The following is a 23,964-nucleotide window of genomic DNA, read 5'->3' as shown; positions in this document are numbered from 1 at the left end:
GGACAGCCAAGGCTACACAGCGAAACTGTCTCAAAAAACCAAAACCAAAACAGTTTATACAATAGTTTTAGGGTGCATACATTAAAAACATTTTACTTTTATTTTTAGTGTGTGTATATGGTGTGTATCTGCACACGCTCTGTGTGCACATGTACACCTGCAAAGGATAAAGGAGGGAGCCTAGTGCCCTGAAGCTGAAGTTATAAGCAGCTGAGAGCAGCCAGGTTGGGTGCTGAGTACCAGGTTGGGTGCAAGGCACAGAGGTTAAAAGCACTGGTTGCTCTTTTCTCTAATCAGATTAGGGTTGGGCCCTAGAACTCGCCCCTTACTCCTTACACACTCAATGCTTCTAGGGAAACAAACAGCTATTGACCTCAACCAGGGTCTTTCAAGAGACAAAAAGATTGCATACAAGTCTAGCTTGGTGAACTAACGACTCCCATCAAGTTCATGTACATACTCATTAAAAAGTTCCTTGAATAAAGTGTAATTAATAAAAGTTAAATAAAAAAAATTAAAGTTCCTGTTTCACCTGAAAAACAGCACATATTAGCCCTCACATTTACTGAAAGCTACTGTAACCTGAGCATTTGTGCAGTATGAACAAAGAAGCCTTATAAAGCCAAATCTCTTAGCAACAACCTGTTTCAACTGAAACAGCTGACTTGAACTTGGAGGTATCCTTAATTCATTCATTATGACAGAAGCAAGCATGCAACAAACCATTTAAGACATTTTTTTTTTTAAGTTTAAAAGGTGGGTAGAACTGTGAATTCTTTTTTATTCAGAATTTTTAATTTGTACATGCTTTTAAAAATGAATTTTAAGTCTTGATGATTCTGGTAGAGACTTCTAGAATTACTTGCCCAGTTTCAGAAATGTTTTCACTGTAACCATTAATAAACCAACTCATTTTTACTTAAGTAACATTTCCTTAAAAGTTTGAGAAGATGGCTCAGTTGGTAAGTGACTGCTGGTGCCCCCACAGGCCCAAGGACCGAGCTTAGATCCCCAGCACCCATGTACAAATGGGCATGGAAACATGTGCTCGTGAGGGCAGAGGTAAGGAGATGAAGACGGGATCACTGGGCCCCAGGCTCAGTGAAAGACCCCGTCTCAGCAAGGGGGATGAAGCAGACGGCAGGTGTTGACCTTTGCACACATGTCCCACCCAACACAAACCATCTTTGATGGTTTATGTAAACATTACTCTCAGGTGCACACGAGGTTTCCAAGATAGCGTCTTTCAGAGCAGTGTCTGCAAGCCATCTTTAAGAGCCCACACTGCTGGGTCACCAGTTCTCAGATCTACACCACCATCCCCTTCTGAGGGCTCTCTCTGTTTATGAGAATTTATTACTTTTTCCCAGAGGACAATTCCTCCACCACTACTCCTAAGTAAGCATAGCATTCAGACACTGCCTTCTTAAGAAGCCATAAGACCCCTCTCGGCAGCCAGTATAGACTGGTGGTAGAAGGCTCTTTCACAGGGCCTGAAGAGCTGCGGCTATTTCCTGGCAAACTCTGCAAACCATTTGCTTCACAGTTGCATTTAGCGACTGGTTCTTAGTCTTCAGGAGAAGCCTTGCAAGCATTTTCTTACTGGTCCTTTACAGTTAAGTCCTTTGCTGTTAGAATAGTAGCTCAGGACCCCATGAGCTAATTCAATTATCTACCTTTATTTTTAATATTGAATCAATTAATCTTTTTTTTTACATTTTAGTTTTGCTTTCCATTTTTGTGTGGTGAGGTTTGCATAACCATGTACAGGTCAGAGGGCAATTTACAGGAAGATAGTTCTCCCCTCCTCTTCTAACTGCTTAACTCTAATATTCACTAAATGCCAAGACATCCTATCAGTTGTCTAAATGCCAGGGCAACCTATCAGTCACAATACAAAGGTATCATCATATTCTTTCCTCCATTATACATTATGACTTACACCAGAATCCTTGTTTCATATTACTCTTCTTGAAGACTCTGCCTTACAGCAACAACATTCCAGTGTGTTTCATGCATACTGAGAAATAGCTGTTTTCAAAAAGAATGTATACTAAAATGTCATCAGTGAGTGCAGTACACATTAAGATGCAGATGTCTAGATAGAAGCATGCTAAAATGTCATTAGTGGTAAAAGGGGTTACCTTTCAGTGCTTTTGTATGCTTCTCTGCCTTTCATAAGCTCTGCATGTACTGTTCTTTAGCCTGAATATAAAAATCTGAATTATGAAGGTATATAGTATTTGTTGAACACTCAGTATGTCCTTAGTGCTTTACATATGCCAGCTTATTTAACAGAACCATCTAAGATTACTATCTACATTTTATTTGCATGCCAACATGGCGTGCGTGCATATGTGTATGTGTGTATAATAGTATCAGGTGCCCTCCTCCATCATTCTCTACCTTCTGTCTTCACTGAACCTAGAGTACGGCATTTGAGCTAGTCTGACAAGCCAGCTTACTCCCTACCTCCACCTTCTGTGTACCGAGTCAGAAGCAGCCACCACACCCACCTGATTTAATGTAGGTTCTAGAAATCTGGTTCCTCACATGAGTGTGGAAGATCTTTACCCAAGGAGTCACCTTCCTAGCACTAATGTACGAAACACTGCCTCCCTCTGCTGTTTGAAAAGGAAATAACCAAAGATTTCACCACTTAATTCCCTACGGATACAAAATTACAATAAAATTTCACCTTGTTTTTTTGTAGAACAGCAGTCTAATGGTTATATATGCAAAATATTTTGATGCCAGAGTCAGAACACAGCTTCTTCTAAATGCAGGTCTCTCAAACCTATATCCAGCTGTGTAACTGAATTCAGGAGCCACAAAAGCTTTGGCAATACAAATGCACAACAACCAAGTTAATTCAAAACCAAATGTGAAATGAGCCCAGGGTATTTGGGTACCCCTTGCCAATACTACTTTGTACAGTATCACTGCAGCCTTGACTCTAAAACACAACATGCACACTGTCTGCCCTGTGCAGTCATTACATGCTACATCAACTGAATACTGCCTGAAACACTTGAGCTGAGATTCAAGACTAGTGCATGTTACAAACTGCAGTAATTTTACTGCACACATATTTTCTTTTTATTATTAGTTACATTTTGTTAACTCTGTATCCCAGCTGTATCCTGCTCCCTCCTTCCCTCCCAATCCCACCTTCCTTCCCTCAACTCCTCCCTGCCCCTCTTCAAGTCCACTGATTGGGGAGGACCTTCTCCCCTTTCATCTGACCCTGTTTTATCAGGTATCTTCAGGACTGGCTGCAAAGTCCTCCTCTGTGGCCTAGCAGGACTGCTCCTCCCTTGGGGGGTGGGGAGGTCAAAGAGCCAGCCATTGAGTTCCTGTCAGAAACAGTCCTTGTTCCCCTTACTATGGGAAACCAATTGGTTACTGAGCTACCACGGGCTACATCTGAGCAGAGGTTCTAGGTTATATCCATACATGGTCCTTGGTTGAATGTCAGTCTCAGAAAAGACCCTGTGCCCAGATATATTTGGTCCTTGTGGAGCTCCTATTCTTTCCACGTCATATTAACTCCCCTTCTTTCATATGATTCTCTGTACTCTGCCGAAGGTTTGGTTATGAGTCTTGGTATCTGCTTTGATACACTGCTAGGTAGAGTCTTTCAGATTCCATTTGTCTAAGTGAGGATTGATCATCTTACCCTGTATCCGCTTTCTTGATTATCTTCTTTAGGTGTACAGATTTCATTATGTTTATCATATCTTGTAAAACACATATTTTCTAATACTAAAAAAATGGTGTACTTATAGAAATCAAAGACTTTAACATACTGCTTCTATCATACCTCAGCATTAAAGTATCAAACTATGTATCCTGGGACTTTATTGTTACATTGTGTTTGAGTTGCCAACTTGAGCACCACTAAACAAACAAACAAATAGACAAATTTTGGCTTGGGATTAGAACAGAATTTCCAACACTTTCTGAAATGGCCCTAAAAGTACTTGTCATTTTGCACTATGTATCTATGTGAAGCAGCATTTCCAGAACTGACAATTACAACTCTTAGAAAATATCTAAGACATTCGACACATCAAGTAACAACCAAGTTTAACTCTTCATGCAAAAACAAACAAGAACAGCAACCTTAAATTTGTTTTTATTTTAGTAAATGGAAAGGTTTTATGTATAACCAAAGAGTTTTTTTTTTTTAATAAATTTCTTTAAACTTTATTATCAGTAAATGCTTGAGTTATATAGCTATATATGCCCAGGACATTTCTCAAGCAAAATGGTTTAAAAAGCTGTAGCTGTAGCTCAATCTGGGCCAGAAGGGTAGGGTGCATAGACTGATGAATCAACCAAGGACAATGCATGAAGAAGACCTAGACCCTATGCTCAGATGTAGCCCCTGGGCAGCTCAATCTCCCCATATGGGTTCCCCACTAAGGGGAGCAGGGGCAGTCAGTGGTATGAACTTAGCTGTTCTTTGATCACCTCCCCCTGGCGGGGTGGCCTTACTAGTCCACAGGAAAGATGATCCAGACAGTCCTGATGAAACTTGATAAGCTAGGGGCAGATAGTAGGGGAAAAGGACATCCCCTATCACTGGACTAGAGGAGGGACACACACACACACACACACGTATAAAGAAAAAAAAAAAAAAAAAAAAAAAGCTCTGCTTCAGAACACAACCTTGGAATCTTAAGTTCCATTCAGAAAGAAAAACCTAAAAATCACTGCCCATAGCTGGCAGTCAGAATTTAATGTGCATCCTGGGCCAGCCCAGACAACTGCTTATTGATTGGTTTCATTTGTTTGAAACTCGGTCTCTACATAGTCCAGCTGTCCTGAAACTCACTTTGTAGGCCAGGCTGGCCTCACACCAACAGAGAACTGCCTGCCTCAGCCTCCTGAGTGCTGGGATGTGTGTATGCCACCATGCCCAATGAGCAATTATTCACTACAGTGTAAATTTGAGGAAAGCATTTTGTTGGGAGCCATGATTCCAGCGGCCTGCTTTGATATTTAAATCTTGGCCGAGAGATGGCTTTTAGCAGGCCTTTACTAATGGCAGAGAAGAACTTGCAAGTCCATCTCCTTTTGTTTGTGACAGCAGGTGGATAGGTTGTGAGGGTCACACCTCTTCCTCAGGCTCCTTGTCAAAATTAACCCATTGTTCTGAGATGTTTTACTGGCTAAAAGTAAATCCTCACAAAAAAAGAGGTCAGAGGGCTGGAGGCAGAGACTTGAGACTTGCTGCTGTCGAGTCTGGACCTTTAAAAAGTTTCCTGTGTGCTGTGTGTTTATTTTATTAATTTTAATCCTCACTTCCGACTCAAGAACCGTTCGACTCTGCTGGCTGGCTCCAGCAGAATTTAAAACCCACGAGGCTGTTTTCTTTCTCAATTTTGTAAAACTAATAGAACATTTACTCTATAAATCCACAGGGCTAACATCAGACTCCAATTCAGATTCTCACAAGAATACTATGTATATTGAAGGAGTACCATCAAGTTTAGCAAATAAAAATAAGTGTGAGCATACTTAGAATAAAAAGTTATTTGGTTACTTGAAATACAAACTCCATTTGGGTGTTAAACATTACATGAAATACAACTTCTTAAATTATTCAACTCTTCACAGAAATCAATTCTTTTGTTGTATTTATGTAGTGTTTATTAGAAACATGTGTCATACATACTGTCCACCTGTGGAATAAAAGGATATAAACAAATTAATTTTTGACACAGGGTTTCATGTACCCCAGGCTATCCTAGAGCTGTGTGTGTAGAGAAGGATGATTTTGGACTGATGAGCCTCCCACTTTTATCTCTGAAGTGCTGGAATTCCATAGTGAGCCACCATGCCCAGCAAACAGCTGTGAAGCTGGTGTGTGAGCAGTAGTCTGTATGACCCTTAACTGTCTGTGAGACTTAACGACAGTCTTCAACTTGCCATTTAATATACTGAGACTTTTATAATAGTGATCACACCTTTTTTTTGTGTGTGTGGGGGGGGGGGGGGGGGGGGGTGGCAATAGCATCTCATGTAGCACAGGCTGGCCTGAAGTTTTTGTCCATGGATAACCTTGAAATTCTGATCCTCCTGCTTCTACCTTTCTAAATTTTTATTACAATTTATTCACTTTGTATCCCCACTGTATTCCCCTCTTGTCTCCACCATGTCCCACCCTTTTCTGCCCCTATGCCCTTTTCCTACACCAACAGGGGAGGAACCGTTTGTCGATCTTGTTTATTTTCTCAAAGAACCAGCTCTTGGTTTCACTGATTCTTTGTTTTGTTTCTAGTATATTAATTTCAGCCCTGCTTTTATTTTCAGCTGTCTACTCCTCTTGGGTGTCTGTTTTCCCACACCCCAGGGCTTTTGGGTGACCTGTTAAGTTGCTTGTATGAGATGTTTCCAATTTCTTTATGAAGGTACTTGCTATGAACTTTTCTCTTAGCACTACTTTGTGTCCCATTAGTTTGTTGTGCCTTCATTTTCATTAAATTCTAGGAAGTCTTTATTTCTTCCCCGACCCAGCTGGCATTAAGTAGAATTGTTTAGTATCCATGTGCATATGGGCTTTTTGCTATTCCTGTTGGTGTTGAGGTCCAGCTTTAGTCCATGGTGGTCTGAAAGGATACAGGGATTATTTCAATCTTCTTGCATATGTTGAGGGAGGTTTGCTTTGTAACCAACTATATGGTCTATTTTGGAGAAGGTTCCACAAGGTGCTAAGAAGGTAAATTCTTTTGTTTGGGTGAAAGGTTCTGTAAACATCTGTTAGTGTCATTGTTTCTTTAATTTGTTTTGTTGAGCTATCCTTTGTTGAGAGTCGGGTGTGAAGTCTCCCACTATGAATGTGTGGGGATCTACATGTAGTTTAAGTTTTATTAATGTTTCTTTTACAAATGTGGGTGCTCTAGTATTTGGAGCATACATGTACAAAATTGTGATGCCTTCTTGGTGGAATTTTCCTTTGATGAGAATGAAGTACCCCCCCCATCTCTTTTTATTGAAGAGTTGAGTCCACTGATGTTGAGAGAGATTAATGACCAGTGGCTGTTAGATCCTTTCATTTTGATGTTGGTTACAGTAGTGTGTTCCTATGCTTGGCTACTTCTAGTTTTGCTGTAGTGAGGTTATTTATTTCCTGTGTTTTCCTGAATGTAGTTAGCTTTCTTGGGTTGTATTTTTCCTTCTATTATCTTCTTTAAGATTGGATTTATGGGTAGGTATTGTTTAAATTTTTTGTTGTTGTTGAATATCTTGTTTTCTCCATCTATGACGACTGATTATTAAGTGCTGGGAGGATTTCTTTTCTGTTCTACTCTACTAGACCTCTTATAGAGGGTTATAGGCCTCTCCTTTAAATTGGGAAAATTTTCTTCTATGATTTTATTAAAATATTTCCTGGGCCTTGGAGACGGGAATCTTCTTTTTCCTCTATTCCTATTATTCTTAGGTTTTGTCTTTTCATGTTGTCTTGGATTTCTCAGTTTGTATCAGGAATTTTTTAGATTTAACATTATCTTTGACAGATACATCAATTCCTTCCATTATTATCTTCCACACCTGAGCTTTCTTCCATCTTTTATAGTCTGTTGGTTATGCTTACCTCTGTAGTTCCTACTTTTTTTCCCCAAGATCTTCCTCTCCAAGATTTCCTCCATTTGTGTTTTCAATTTTTCCAATTCTACCTTCAGATCCTGAACTGTTTTTTTTTTTTTATTTCCTTCACCTGTCTGACTGTATTTTCCTGTTTTTCTCCAATTCCTTCACTTGTTTGTTTGAATATTCCTCCTTCTTTTATTTCTTTCAGTGATTTAATTATTTCCTCTCTAAAGGCCACTCGCTGTTTGGCTGCATCTTCCTGTATTTCTTTATGGGTGGCCATAATCTGTTTGACTTTATCTTCTTCTATTTACAGATTTTGTTTCCTCCATTAGCCTCTTCATAAGCATAGATGTAAAGTCATCACGAATTTCACTTACATTAGGGTGTCCAGGGCTACTTGCATCTGGATAAGTGGGTTCTGGAGATGCGATATTGATTTGGCTTTTGTTGGTTGTGCTTTTACGTTGGCCTCTACCCATCTGGTTGTCTCAGGTGTTAGCTGTTAGTTTCTGGTGCCTACTGGAATCCTGGGGTGGGGAGAATCCCCTGGCAGGAAGTTAGTTGTTCCTGGAGGAGGCTTCCTCACCCTTTTGGATATGGTCACAGAATGTCTGGTGCTTCTCAGGGAATTGCCACAGCTCACCTCAGGTGTATGGACCTGTAGATAACTGGGCATTGGTAGTCAGGGGGCTCTCCTCTCACCAGAAGTCCTGGAGACAGCTGCCTTGCCACTGGGTTTCTTGCTCTTAAATTATTGAGCTGCTGCTGCTGCTGCTGCTCTTAACCTATGTTTGCTGGGCACAGCCCACTTGAAGAACCAGGAAGCATCATGGTTTGGTCAAATTAACTAGAGACAGGTTGCACCTTGAAGCAGTGTCTCGGGGCTGATCCTATGGATCCCAGGCTTCTGTAGATCTGAGGTTAGAGCTCTGTGCCCCAGTACCCACGTGTTAATCAGTGCCAGGTGAGCGCAGCACTCAAGTGTGTGGTAGGAGGCTAGAGCCCAGAGCCTGTAAGAACCCAGAAACTTTTCCGGGGATTAGCTGGGTGTTCTGAGGTTGGACCTGAAGTTTCTCTCTCCGTGGGGTTTCCTCCCAACAGGGAAACCCAGTCTGTGCTGTTTTGGGGTCTACAGTTCAGTCTGGGATGGTGAGTAGAGCACTCAGGTACAGATGGGTGGTTCTATGCTGGCAACTGGGTGCCAGCAGGAATCCAGAACTTTTCCAGGGAACTTTTTGTGGTGGTGATGGGGGTTCGGCCGGGTGCCCTGAGGTCGAAACCTGATGTTTCCTTCACTGTGGGATTTCCTCCCAACAGGGAAACCCAGTCTCTGCTGCTTTGGGGCCCACAGTTCTGTCTGGAATGGTAAGTTGGGAGCACAGGTAGGTCTCTGGGCTGGCAGCTGAGTGCCAGGGCACTCGACCCTTTCCAGGGATTGTCTAGGTGACCTGAGGTCGGTCATCCCTGATTGCTTCCTTCCCTGTGGGGTTTTCTCTCAACTAGAAAACCCAGTCTCTGGAGTTGTGGGGCCCATTGCAGTTCAGTCTGCAATGGTGATCAGAGCACACTGGCGTGTGATTCTGGGCTGGCAACTGAGCACCTGCGGGGACCCAGGAACTCTTCTGGGTTTAGCTGGGAATGGACCCGATTGCTTTCCACACTGTGGGGTTTACCTGGGAAACACAATCACTGGTGTTTTAGGGCCCAGAGTTCAGTCTGGGCCAACAGAGTTCTCTTGGTTGCTGTGCAGTCACTGCTGTCCTGCTCTACAGATACAGTGTCCTCTCAGCCATCTTGGATAGCCCCAGAAATTTAAATTACTTCAAATGGACATGAGTAAGAACCTCTCGGGCTGGGAATATTCCTAAGTGTAGCATATCTGTGACCTTGCACAAGGCCCTCAGTTCAATACCTAGCAATAGGAGAGAGGAGGAGGGAGACAATAACAAAAGAACAGTATCTGAATTTCAGCATTCAAAGGCCAATGCAGGAGGATGAGGATGACTTAAAAACCAAAACAACTAAAAAATGCTTAACAGAAAATACACAAAGCCAAACTCACCATTTCTTCACCTGCCTCAGTTTTGTGACTCACTGCTCAAAATTCTATTATTAAACAAATTTAACTCTATGTGGACAGGACTAGTAACTAAAAATGGTCAACCCCTTTTTTCACTCTGTTTCATCCCACAGAGTGCTGTGTAATGCAGCTGCCCATAATTAACCACCTTTGTTCCTGACAAACCATAGGATTATTTAAAGGGCAAAAGAATTTTTTTAAGTAAATGCAAACACTACTTCTAAGCTTTATTCTCCCCACTCCAACCCTCTGCCTCTATTCTTTATGAATGAAGGTCATCATCCTAATTCAAGGAATAGAGAAGCCATGTTGGTTAATAACAGATTATATTGTAAAATGCCCACCTATACAGTTCCTTTTTCATTAACTCCTTTATGATATGCTTTTATTTACGATAAACTACTTCATAGTTTTACCTGAGTATTTCAGGATGCATTTCACCCATATTATTTTATTTTCAGTTACACAAGTCACATGCTTTATTTACACTGTATTTTTTTCTCTTTTTTTTGGGGGGTGGTGGTCTCACTCTAACCCATGATGACCTGAAAATCACTCTGTAGCCCATGCTTGCCTCAAACTCATAGCAATCTTCTTACCTTAGTGTCTTGGATGCTGGGATTACAGGTATAGGATTACATATCCTATAGTTTTTATTTTTAATTTTATATTCTTTTCTAAGTTATACTACCACTTACTTCTTTGGAATGACATTTAAAATACTATAAAACTTATTCCATTGTGTATTCTTATTTTTTAAATATATAAGAATCTAAATTATATATTCAAACTACAATTGAAATATATTCATCATTTCCTCTTAATAAAATAATCTAAAGCCGGGTGGTGGTGGTGCATGCTTTTAATCTCAGTACTTGGGAGGCAGAGGCAAGCAGATCTCTGAGTTCAAGGCCAGCCTGATCTACAGAGAAGGTTCCAGGGCAGCCAAGGCTACACACAGAAACCCTGTACTCAAAAGAACCAATAAATAAATAAAATAACCTAAAATAAGATTGACTAATAAATTAAAACAAAATGCAGATTCATCCTTATAGTACTTTGTTATAAATTGTGTGAGGGAGTATTTGTGTATCAAAACTTAAGAGGCTAGTTAGAACTGGCTCAGTGGGGTACATACTGTTCTTGCAGAGGTTTCTTTTCCAAAATCCATACTGGGTGACTCACAAATCCACTCTGGCCTCCTTAGGTTCCTGCACTCATATGCACGTGCCCCAACACAAATACATACATGATTTTAAAAACACTAAAGTATAAAGTGTTGGCTCTGCATGCATGAGGACATGAGCTTAGCTTCCCAGCACCCACAGAAAATGCAGCTGTGTCATTTGTTCTTAACCCCAGAGCCTGCACGCCAGAAACAGGTAGATTCCAGGAGTTCACTGGGCTGTCAGTCTAAATAAAACAGAAAGCTATGGTACAGTCAAAGACCCTATGACAAAAGATAAGGTGAAGAGCAACAGAAAAAGAAACACACCCATCCTTAACCACCATCCTTGTAGGCCAGGAAAGTATCATATGCACACGATAACTGAATAGGCTGGAGAACAGATCCACGTTAAATAGAAACCTTTTTGTAAAACTATTAATCTATGTTAACAGACACATCAACAAGCACGTGAGCTAAGTGGATTGCTACATCCATTGCACTAAAATAACAGCAGGCAGCCACATCTAACACTCAGAAATGACTGTTCCTGGATCAGTGAGATGGCTCAGTCAGTAAGGCACCTGCCACTACGCCTAGCAACCCAAGACTGATCCCCTGGACACAACGGGTAGAAGAAGAGAACCAATTCCCACCAGTGTCCTCTACCCATGAATGCATTCATGTAACCACACATACACACACACTTATAGGCACACACACATTTAAAATTTTAAATGTAATTTTAAAATTAGGGGGAAAATCCTTGTTTTTACCCATCCACTTTAACTTAATGGTATGTGTCTTAAAAGGAGACAAGGTCTGGGATGTAGACTCACGGCAGAGTGCTTGCCTAGTGCACACAGAGCTCTGGGTTTCATCCCTAACACTCTGGGATAGAGGCAATGAGCCGATCATAATTTTATAATTTTGTCTACCAGTATTTGTTTTGCAGACGGTACCTTTTTCATGTTGCAATTTTTCAGCTTGCTTACCTTTGTTGAAAGTACTTTAAATGTGCTCTGCTCTGGTATTATGGGGTGAAGCAACCTCAGTTTCAAACTGTAATCTTCTCCAGAAGGAAGTTTCACCACAGCAGACAACTAAGGAAAACAAGTTGGTTGTACTTTGTAAATATCTAGAAGACTAAGCATTTAATATAAATACAAATTTAGGCAATGTTACAAATTAAGGGTTCTACATAGAAATCATATGTATGGGGGGGTTGTCACATGACAGGTTTCAGGAGTCTGCTCTCTCTCCCTCTCCCCCGTATGAAGCCCTGGGACTGAACTCAGATGGTCTGCCTCACCAGGCTCTACAATGTCAAGTGTAGGCACTTCAAAAGAATATTTTTTTCTTCACATTTTATCTTTCATTTGAATCCTCATATACAGAACCAAATGGCAGGAAATAATGTTGCACAGTATTAACTACTGATCTAATTACATATACTTAACATTCAAATCAAGAAAGTATAACACACAAGAACAAAGTTTACATAGCATATAGCTTTTTAACAGAGCATGTACATACAAGCCAGGAATGCTGGCCTAAGTAAGAGAGTGCACAGTGACATGTACTCCAGAGGCAGAATTACAACAGGTGCTAGACCAGCCCTAGCTACAGAGCAAGACCCTATCTCAAATCAAGTACAAGCAAGCACATCTAAAGGCAGCCTACGGCATACATGTTCTTAGCCCAAATTTTAAAACATTTCAAATGAAAAGCAATGCTTCTAATTCATTTAGTATTTTCCATATTATCTCAAGAAGAAAACGAATTTATCTACTAGCCTGGCATAAGTTGTTCTGCAATATACTAAACTTACAAACAGTATTAAACATCTATATAATGTAAGGTTCAAAGACTAGTTACCTCTTTTTCTGAAAATTCCACATTTACATCATTCTTCTGAACATTCTTGATCATAAGCGTAATGATTACTTGAGATTCTGTTTGATACCAGTCATACCTATTTAAAGAAATATCTTAATATAATTTTTTTATTCTCTTAAAGTTGCTTGACAAATTAATAGTCTGATAAGCAGCAAGAGCATCACCTTGAGGAAGAAAATGACAAAGCAACTGTAAATAACTAGTATCACCAGTACTGATAGAGCACTCTAGGTAGCTGACATCAAACCTTTCCAGCAGGTGCAGCAAATCCCCACTTTCCTAAAACTGCTGTGCTTAAGCCAAGCAGAAGATGAAGATTTAATGGCTACCAGTTATAGGTACCCCAACACTATCTTTACACCTAATGCTAAGATAAACACCGTTACCTTTTAACTCTTAAAATCAGATTTTTGAGAATGCTAGCTAAGATGAAGCTTCTGAATCAATCAGCAGCATTGATACAGCTGACACTGGTCAACCTGTATCAACACTCTTAAGCTCTGCTCACTGAAAATGGGAGCAAATACAAGGAGGACAAAGACAAATGAGTACAAATTACATAGCTCTCCCACAGTGCCAACACATTATATATCGTTCCCTTTAATTCAAGTTATGAGGGAAGACAGCGTGTCTAAAGAGATGTATTCTACATGTCCTCTCACAATGAAAAAAATGTGGCCACTCACCTCCAGACTGGACTAGACTATAATCTCACAGCAGGCAAAGCTGATTATCCTGCACTATTATATTTCTAAGAAGAGAAAGTGCCTGCTTCACAATATACTTAATGAACTGTTCTGAACTGCCTCTCACCTTCTTAGATTAAAATAAAAGCATCTTGATTAGAGAAATGCAATTCCAGAGTCTCAGCAAACAGCTTCACAACTCAGCAATAGTCCAAAATTCTATATCAAACCATCTTGTGTTTCCGTTATAGTCTTAAGAATACAAGTTGTTTACATGGCTAGTGAATAATTTGTGTGTCTGCTGTGTGCATGTATGCATGTGAACAAGTGTATGTATGTTATGCATATTGATCAGTGAATGGGGTGTCTTGTTTCCTACCTCATTTTTTGAAACAGGAGTTTCTTACTGAACTTGGAGTTTACCAGACGTCTAATCAAGCTGGCTGGCCAGGAAGCTCCAGGGATCCATCTCTCTCTATCTACTCAGTACAAGGATTGCAGATGTGTGCTACCATGACCAGTCTGTTTGTCTGTTTTTATGTGGGTGACAGGAATCCAAACTCAGATCCTCAAGTTTGCAAGGCAAGCACTTTATTGACTAAGCTACAGTCAAAACCTTGTTTTTCATTCATTACTGTAACTACAATACTAAGCGAACTCACAGACAACATTCCTAAGAAAAACTGATCCAAATTTAAGACGCAGGAAAAGGGCAGAGGATAGAGCTCATCTACATGACATTTGCATGGGATGCATGAGGCCTTTGCTGGTTCAGTCCTCAGCACCTCTCTGTCATTCATGTGCTCGCACACACGCACACAAGCACACACACACACACACACCAGTAGCATGGCAAATTTCAATTCTGTGTAGCCTACTATTTCTTTACATATATGAGTATCAACTTTACAGGCAACATAATACAGAACCAAGCTAAGCAAGTTTAGAGATAACAGTTATTTGAATTCATTTAAATGTTAATACTAATTAGTAGACAGCGTTAAAGTTAAAATTTTCCAAGGACCGTAACACAATTTTTAAATTAGAAAATATTTAAAATCTCAGTTAAGGGGCAGCCTTCTGTGAAACCAGAATTTTCTCCTCTTTAAGCACATTTACCACACACTGCTTTATAAGAAACACTTACTTGATTTTTGACTGAGTCCTCTGAGATGCAGACTGGTTTTGGCAAGTTGAAAGAGAAAAATTTTACATGTTAGTTTAGTTAAAAACTCATGTATTATTAACTAAGGCCTACAGTTCTTTAATATGGAAAAAGCACAAAGTTATAACCTCAACACTTGGCAGGCTGCTTGGGAGGAGGAGTGGGGTTACAAGCCAGCCTCACGTACACAGTGAGCCTGCAACAACAAACAAAACTTTCCTCAAGTATGACAGGAAAAACTGACTTATGTAGGAGAGCCAGTATTAAGACGCAGAACTTAAAAACTGATCAGGTTAACATTCTGAGGAACATTTTTGGCAGTACACACCTATAATCCTAGCACTTGGGAGGTAGAGTCAGGAGGAACAGGAGTTAAAGTTCATCCTCAGCGACAAGGCAAGTTCAAGACCAGCCCAGGTTACATGAGACTATCTCAAGAAAGAAAAATCATTTTAAAAGATCATTTAAAAAGATGGATTTTAATATATATATAATATATATATAAAATCTATCTATCTATATATATAAAGGATAAATCAGGATATATATAATATATATTATATATATATATAATCTATCTATCTATATATATATAAAGGATAAATCTATATATATATATAAAGGATAGATATCTATCAGGATAAATCACAACTATCAAACACTGCTCTAGAAACTGTAAATGATCATTTCAAGGGTTAGCTTCAGAAGAACATTTTACTGTTTAAGGTACCTCTGCAATATAGCCTCACCATAAGGTAAAAATGATTCTTATTTCTTGCAATTCTCTCTCACAGCCTAGGCTGGCTAAATTCCTGATCCTCCTGCCTCTGCCTCCTAAGTACTGGAATTATAAGGATGAGACACCATTCCCAACCAGCAAAATGAGTCTTACCTAAATCACACCCTGAAACTATATATTCATTAATCAAGGCTATATAAAGGTAAAGAAGACGCCCTGAGTCATGGGTTGCCCCTAACTTGTCCTTAAATGAAAATGGAAGCGACCGAAGAAGTAAGCAATACCATTTCTTTTTTAATTTAAATTTTTTATATTAGTTTATTCATTTTGTATCCCAGCTATACCCCCTCCCTCATTCCCTCCCACCCTCATCTCCTCCCAAGCTCCTCTCCAAGTCCACTGATAGGGGAGGAATCCCTCCCCTTCTATCTGACCCTAGCTTATCAGTTCTCATCAAAACTGGTGATCAAAGAGCAGGCCAGTCAGATTATGTCAGAGGCAGTCCCTCTTCCCATTACTATGTAACCCTCTTGGATACTGAGCTGCCATGGTCTATATCTGTGCAGGGGTTCCAGGCCATCTCCATGAGTGGTCCTTGGTTAGAGTATCAGTCTCAGGAAAGACCCCCAGGCCCAGATTTTTTGGTTCTGTAAGCAATACTATTCTTGAGTTGTGAAGCCAACTTGGAATTACTCTTCAGTGTTAGTTCACAAGAAACAAGTGCAGACAATGACTAGAACAATTACAATTTAAGCTGGAACCAGGACAAAACTAGACTGTCAGGGCTAAAAGATGGCTCAGCAGTTAAGAGAACTGGCTACTCTCCAGAAGACCCGGGTTCAGTTTACAGCGCCAACACACAGCTCACAACCATCTTTAATTCCAGTTCCAGGATATCCATCTGGCCTCTGAGGGTACCAGACACTCATGTAGTGTACATACTTGTACATTTAGGAAAAACACTCAGGCACATAAAAAAAATCTTAAAATATAGACTACCAGCCAGACAATGGTACATGTCTGTCATTCCAGCACTCAGAGAAGCAGAGGCAAGCAGATATCTGTGAGTTTGAGGTCAGCCTGGACTACAAAGCTAGTCCAGTACAGCCAAGGCTGCACAGAGAAATCCTGTCTCAAAAACCCTATCATATATATATGATAGATTGATAGATAGGCAGACAGACAGACCGATCTTCTGACCTACCGACCAAGCCACAACATGACAGAATGCACTAAAGCTATATATCCTTTATTACTGGACAAATAGGGTTTTAGTATCCAAATGTCTGTTGTTTGCAGCCTTTTACAGTTTATATATAAAGTATCTCCAGATCCCAAAGGTTATGTATCCCAAAAGAGGTAGGGCCTGTCTGGAAGAAAGATGTCACTGGGGATAAATGCCTTTGAAAGTTGTACTGGGTGCCCAGTCTGCTCCCCATCTTCCGTTTTCTGATCTCTTTAAGAAAATGAGCCAGAACAAACCTTTCTTCAATTAAATTGCTTTCCTTAGTTCACAGCCCTTACAAAGGCCTGGCCCATTCACAAACCTAGACTCGACCTCAAATATTCCAAAGTCTGAACAGAAAACTGTATTAGCAGGTAAGTTACAAAGTCAACCTGTAAAGACCTCTCCAATAAATTCATTTACACCCAGTCACCTAGGAATAAAGGGCAAGTATGGATGTGGAGATGGTTGAACAGGCCTTCAATTCTGGAAGCTATTTAAATTTTCCCTATATATATGCAATGCCAAATGCTCCCTAGAAATCTGTCTGAAGAAGATCAGCTCTGTTAGCTGCAGTTTTTGTTGTTGATGATCATTTGTTTAGTTGTCGTTGAGGTTCTTGTTTGTTTGGGTTTGGTTTTGGTTTTTCAAGACAAGGTTTTTCTGTGTAGCCTTGGCTATCAGGTATCTGCCTGCCTCTGCCTCCCAAGTGCTGCTAGAATTAAAGATGTGGGACACCACTGTCCTCCTGGAAATCTTTAACAGATGAATGAAGAGTGGCTGGAGAGATGGCTCAGCGGTTAAGAGCACTGTCTATTCTTCCAGACAACCTGATTTCAATTCCCAGCAACCCACATGGTGGCTCACAACCATCTATACAGGGATCTGATGTCCTCTTCTGGCCTGCAGGTGTACATGAAGACAGAGCACTCACACATGTAAAATAAATAAATAAATAAATAAATCTAAAACTGAATGAGCATCTCACAAAAATAACAGACTAAACACACACTTCCCAACTCATTGTGATTTTTTTTTCTTGACTATGTATGTGACAACTACTGCTAAAACAGTAGCTCTATAATATAAAAGTCTAAACTGATGAAAAATTAAGTTGACCCTGAGGTTAGAGAGATGGCTCAGCAGTTAAATACACTGGCTGCTCTTCCAAAGGACCCAGCACCCACATGGCAGCTCACAACCATATGCCAACTCCAGATCCAAAGATCTGATGCCCTCTTCTGACTCCCACAGGTACCACACACATATATGGTACACATGTATACACACAGCAAAACAGTCATACCCATAAAAGAAATTTTCAAAATTCATCAAATATTTTAAGTTACTTTTCCTTACAATTTCACCATAGTTTTTTAAAAAGATTTATTCATATTCTATTTCTGTTACGTGTGCCTGCATAACTGTTCACCTCCTGAGAACAGATGTCAAATATCCTGGAACTACTAGATTTACAGGTGGTTGTGAGCCACCTGATGAAGATACTGGGAACTGAACCTGAGTCCTCTAGAAGAGCAGCAAGTGCTTTTAACTACTAAGCCAGCTCTGCAGCTTTGGCACTGTAATTTGTAACAATGTTTTGGACATGAAAATCCTTAACTATTAACAAACATTAAGAATTAACCAAACAGAAGCAATTTACTTTCAGCCTACTGTAAAAAAGCTCTACATGATGGCACCTATTTAACTTAATAGGTGTAGATACTGGTAAAAAAAAAAAAAAAAAAAAAAAAAAAAAAAAAGATAGGAAATAATCATTTTGATGATACTAAATACAGTCAGCTTAAATTAAACACTAATAAATCTGTAGCTTTTACTTCAACAAAATGATTTCAGATAACTAATATTTAAATGAAATTGTTTAATATTTATAAGAGCTCATTCCCAAGCACTTGCTTAAATATATTTGATTCATTAAGTTTAACGTAACTAAATAAACCGTAAGGGATGAGAGGACTTACCGCTTCAGATTCAGATCCTATAAAACACAGAATAGAAAGCATTTTCAGATAACAGAATGTGTACAGGCAAAGCTACAGACACGATTTCTATAGCAAACACATCAATCAAGAAAGCTAATTCTTTATATATTTAAAATGAAGAGAACTGTTTCCATTTTGGATTCAGGGGTTACTCTTTTAGATTCCTTGATCATCTTTTAACTGGTAATAACATAATATCTTGGCAAAGCTATCAATTTTTCTGACTAACACAAGCCTGAAAACAAGGGCCAATCGGGAACAGTCTATTCCCGGGGCTAGAGTGTAACTTAGTGGCAGAACAACCATTTGCGCAGCATGTACAAGGCCACAGGTTTGATCTTCAGAACCAATAAAGATTAAAGATAAAATTTCTGTTTAAACCAAAAATCTTGAACTGTTTATTTTAAAACAAAAGACTATGCAAGCCTACCTAACAAACATACTTACCATTCTGAATCTCTTGGCACCTCTTAATCCAGATGGCAAAATTTGCATCTGCACCTAGAACAACAACAAAACTTACTATATAATCCCTAATGTGCCCAATGTAGCATATTAATTCAACAATGAGAACGAATCAACAAACCATTTACCTCTGAAGACCTAGCACAATAGCTAAGTAGTAAGTATGCCTAGTAAAAGGTGTTACTGGCCACCTATGCCCAAAGTAGTGCAGCACTGTGTATTCCGCAGTCAATATAATAGATATTACCTACCCAAACAGAGATTACAGCAACCACAGTGGTAAGTACGTATGCTCTAATGTAATAATGGATTGCCACTGATCCGTTGATCCTAGAAAACTCTACAACTGCAGCTACCAACTGTCTACAATTTCCTGAGATTTTTGTCTATTTTCATACCTTATGAAAATGTTATATCTCCAAGTTACATGGTATTGAGAAAATGAACATAGTGAGCTGCATATTTAGAGAACAATGAGAACGAATCAACAAATCATTTACCTCTGAAGACCTAGCACAATAGCTAAGTAGTTAGTATGCCTAGTAAAAGGTGTTAACTATTAAATGATCAAAAGCTTACTAAATAATCTGAAAATACAACTTTGTAAATTGTCTGATTTATAAAATTTATCTATTCACGCCTTATAAAATGTTAGGTGTGCATGCACTGTATTCTCCTAGGGAACCATTGTATTAAAACACTAGTCTTAAATAACCTATTATTCACACATCCAGTAAAAGCCTTTTACCATACAAGAGGAAGAAGGGACAAGGCAAGTGCAGCATACAGAATGCCTCCCATCACAGAATTAGAGAACAAGATTCTTTACATTTACAAAGAACGATATTCTGACTTCTTAAATGAACAGCTAAAGAATTCATGTGCCTAAACTGGGATATACAATTTAATTAAAGACTACTGCTACCTTGAGATCTACCCTTCCTAAGTCATTGCTTCTATTTCCGTGTTGGGGACAACCCCTTAGTTCTGAGAAAACAAGTAGCAAAAGAGCAGTGATAAAGCACTACAGGGTAAAACTTGAAAACATGCAGCACTTTAGGGGCAGAGTGTGTCAGCTTCATTAACACAGATACTCCTCTGTGGGAACACTCATGTGCACTAGAGGACGCAACACACAAACTCATCAGGAGCCCCTTTCTTAGGTCATGACTAATCAAAAACCTCTTCAGACACTGGCAAAAGTCTTCCTCACTCACCCACCCCCGGAGCAATGCTGTTTCCAGTTAAAAACCACTGCTGTGGTAACTTCTACCGTAGGAAAAAGATAAACTAACACAATTTGGAAGTTTCTTATAATTTCATACATGATTAATCTACCTCTTAGCAGTTATCTAGCTCTCATAATTTCTCTATGTAAGTAGATCCTGGCATTATGAAAATGTTCATACACACTTAAAACCACAGCAACCTGGAAAAAGCATAATACTCTCAAGAAAATTTTTTAAGATATAAGCTGAGTATAGTGGTGCCTGCCAGCATTCCTAGCAGGCCAGAGGCAATGGCAGGAAAGTCATAAGATCAAGGTCATCCTCAGCTCCATAATGAGCTCAAACACTTGACTCTGTCTTAAAATAAAGTTTCCATTTTCTTCTGTATCTTACAAGATTTTCAAGCGTAATAATTTACTTCATAAAAAGACACTGCGGCAAAATCTTTTAGCAATCTGAGTAACTTAAAATGAACAAACATTTAAATTCTTTTTATTTTATTATTTACGTATGATGCAAGTATCTGCCTGTAGTATATCTGTACACCTTGTTTTTATCTGGTGCCCTCACAGGCCAGGGTACAGGATCTCCTGGAACTGGGGCTACACACAATTGTGAGCTACCATGTCAATGCTGAGAATCAAACCTGGGTCCTCTGGAAGAACAGCCAGAGCTCTTGACCTCTGAGCCATCTCTCCAGCCCTATTAACTTACTTTAAAACAAGAAAGCAATTTAAATTTTCACTCTTTCAGTAACAGAAACACAGCCAGATTCTGGAGGTATGACTCAGCTTGGAAAGTGTTTGCCCTACAATCAGAAGGACCTCCATGTGACCCCCCAAGACCCATGTAAAAAGCCAGGTGTCATTGTATGAGCTAGGAATCCCAGCACTGGGGAACACGCAGAGACACGGAGATCCCGGCAGCTGGCTGGCAAGGCAGCTTAGCCTAATATAGCAAGCCCAGGTCACATCTCAAAAATCAAAGACAGTTCCTAAGCAACGTCACCTAAGGTTAACGTCTGTTGCTACATGCACTCAAGAAATATTCATGTACAAGAACACATGGGGGTGGGAAATCCACAGCTAGATTAATTAGAAGAGAAAACATACTCATTGTTTACATGAATTTTTTGTCTTCTTTCCTTCCTTTCCCTTTCTTTGTTTTGTGTGTGTGTGTGTGTGTGTGTGTGTGGTATGCCAGAACATGTATGGGCATATTTAGAGGTCTGAGGTGATGTCAGCATTGTGGGGAATGTCAAGGAAAGCCTTTTAGAAGCCCATACGGCATGGCGAAATGTGAGTGAAGCATCTGCAACTCCTACGGCTCCCTGAAAGGTCCCAATCAACTGCACACAGTGATGATCTACTAGGGATTCCCAGCACACTAGTGAAGCCTCAAAATGGATCCGCTAGGGCAGTGACTATTCCCACCTTCTTTACAGAAGTCTCCTAAGGAGACCTTGCCCCCTCACCCCAGATTTCCCTCATTTCCTTATAGTTGCACCCACCTACTGATTGTTACTGGTGCTTGAGGCTAGCATGAGATGGCCTGATTAGCCTTTCAATCATTTAAAGGCTACACTAGACAATAAAGTTAGATCTGCACCTTTCAGTCTGGTCTCTGGAATCTGATTCCCGGAATTCTGCGGCTCCATCGCCGCTCACCGCCCCCTTCCCCTCAGTTCCTAATTCACACACAGCATCTTTCTCAACTGCTTTTCCACCTATTCTTTGAGGCAAGATCTTTCAATTAAACACAGAGCTCACTGACTTGGCTAGTCTAGATGGCCAATTTGCTCTAGAAACCCTCTGCCCCAACCACCCAAGGCTGGAATTACAGGCAAGCTACCAGCCCCACCTGACATTGAAAGGTCCTAGGGATCCAAACTCCAGTCCACTTGCTTGCACAATACGTGCTTTAACAGCTAACCCATTCCCCAGACACTAATTTTGGATTCTAATGGCAAAGCTTATCTGCAGTTTATTTAAATGCTAAAGTAAGGTTAAACTCTAAGTGAATTCAAATTCTAAAATCAATACAAAATGATGTTAAAAGAAAAGGGGTATTGGATTTCTGGGACACTGAGATTTCAACAAAATTTAACTATGCTATTTACAATCTAGAAGGTATTATTTATTATGAAAATGTAACTCTAATACTTACTATCTAATTTCTGTCCTTCAGCAAAAGTTTCTAAAGCAGAAGCATAGTCTTTTTCATGGTATTCACATATCCTGTGTGAGAACATTAAGGATAAGTTAATACACACACAAAATACCCTCCTTTCTAAATAAAATATTTTACTTTTATATGCTGAAAGAAAATTTATTTCAAGTATATATTTAACAAGCCAGAACTTTTTTTCTTATATACTGTAACTTTTAGTGTAATGGTCATTAAAACTCAGTTTTAATACTCAGTTCAGAGGAATCTGATTATAACTGTATAAATATATTGATATCTATTTCAAAACAATTATGCAAAAGAATCGGTTTCTCAGTTCAGGCAGTTTATTATCAGTGATAATAAATAGCGCTTAACAAATACAAAATAAACTTAAGTTTTTCTTTATTATTAAATGCAGATATCCAGCTTTGCTGACAGAGAGCATCCATCAGTTTCATCCACTTTGCAGCTATTTCAATCATCACTACTTTAAAATCACACACCTATATCAATACTTCAGTTAACATAGTAACTAAGTTAGTATCGCATGGTTACAACATGAATATAGCTCACAATAAATTACTCAGGAAATAACACCCACTAGCTATAGTCCAAATCCAACACAATACATACCCTTTCCTTAGGAGAGCTGTAGAATTATTTGGATTGAGTTCAAGAGACTTCTTTACATCAGCGATACCATCTATATATATATAAAAAGATTATCTAGTCAGGTATTTACAGATCCAGCACATACTACACACAAAATTTGAATCAAGGTCAGCATAAGGGTTCAGCTGTTAAATGTGACAACCTCAACTCGTTGCCCAGAACTCACCTGGCAGAATGAGAATGGACTCCCTCAAGTTCTCCTCTGCCCTCCATGTATGTTCTGTGGCACATAAAGGTGGCACACAGACACACATAAAATAAATAATGTAAAACACATGAGTTAGTACTCTACTTTTAACCTTTTAAATTGGTGAAAGGCCAAATGGTTTTAAATTAGGAGAAATCAATCCAAGAGAAAATTGAAGTATTATTATTATTATTTGGTTTTTTGAGATCGGGTTTCTCTGTGTAGCACTGGCTGTCCTGGGCTCCCTTTGTAGACCAGGCTGGCCTTGAACTATCAGACATCCGATGGCTTCTGCCTCCCCAAGTGCTGGGATTACAGATGTGTACCACCATGCCTGGCTTAAGTATTACTTTCATATTTTCCTTTTGGTCTAATATCTGGCTTCCTTTTTAAAAATAAAACAAAACCAAACCCCCAAAAAACGTACTTTTTAAATTGTGTGCGCCTGTCTGTCTGTCCACAGAGTGCAGGTCCCAGGGAAACCAGAGAAGGATGTCAGTCCCACTGGAGCTGGAGTTACCAGCAGCTGTGCACTCTAACACGGGTGCTGAAAACAGAACTCAGGTCCTCTGTCAAGAGCAATATTCATTCTTTCAACTGCTAAGGCCTCTTTCCAGACCCCTTAAGCTTTTTTTTTTTTTAAGCTCATCTGTCCTTAGTAAATGAAGCTGTGTCCCA

General features: G+C 39.5%; 1 protein-coding gene across 1 annotated transcript in view; it reads right to left on the bottom strand.

Moving 5' to 3' along the window:
- Positions 1-23,964, bottom strand: part of Sugt1 (SGT1 homolog, MIS12 kinetochore complex assembly cochaperone) — a 45,418-nt gene that overhangs the window by 10,477 nt on the left and 10,977 nt on the right. Inside the window, exons 4-10 of the mRNA XM_055609661.1 lie at positions 23,061-23,130; positions 22,425-22,495; positions 19,012-19,065; positions 18,544-18,560; positions 14,580-14,611; positions 12,726-12,822; positions 11,843-11,950 (exon numbers count right to left, since the gene is read on the bottom strand). Coding sequence (XP_055465636.1) covers positions 11,843-11,950; positions 12,726-12,822; positions 14,580-14,611; positions 18,544-18,560; positions 19,012-19,065; positions 22,425-22,495; positions 23,061-23,130 — 449 coding nt within the window. The remainder of the gene's footprint in view (positions 1-11,842; positions 11,951-12,725; positions 12,823-14,579; positions 14,612-18,543; positions 18,561-19,011; positions 19,066-22,424; positions 22,496-23,060; positions 23,131-23,964) is intronic.

This window comes from Psammomys obesus, unplaced genomic scaffold (assembly GCF_907164565.1).
Source record: "Psammomys obesus unplaced genomic scaffold, mPsaObe1.curated_primary_1811, whole genome shotgun sequence".
Classification (NCBI taxonomy): domain Eukaryota; kingdom Metazoa; phylum Chordata; class Mammalia; order Rodentia; family Muridae; genus Psammomys; species Psammomys obesus.
The sequence above is the reverse complement of the archived record's forward strand: the minus strand, read 5'-3'. Positions and strand labels throughout refer to the sequence as shown.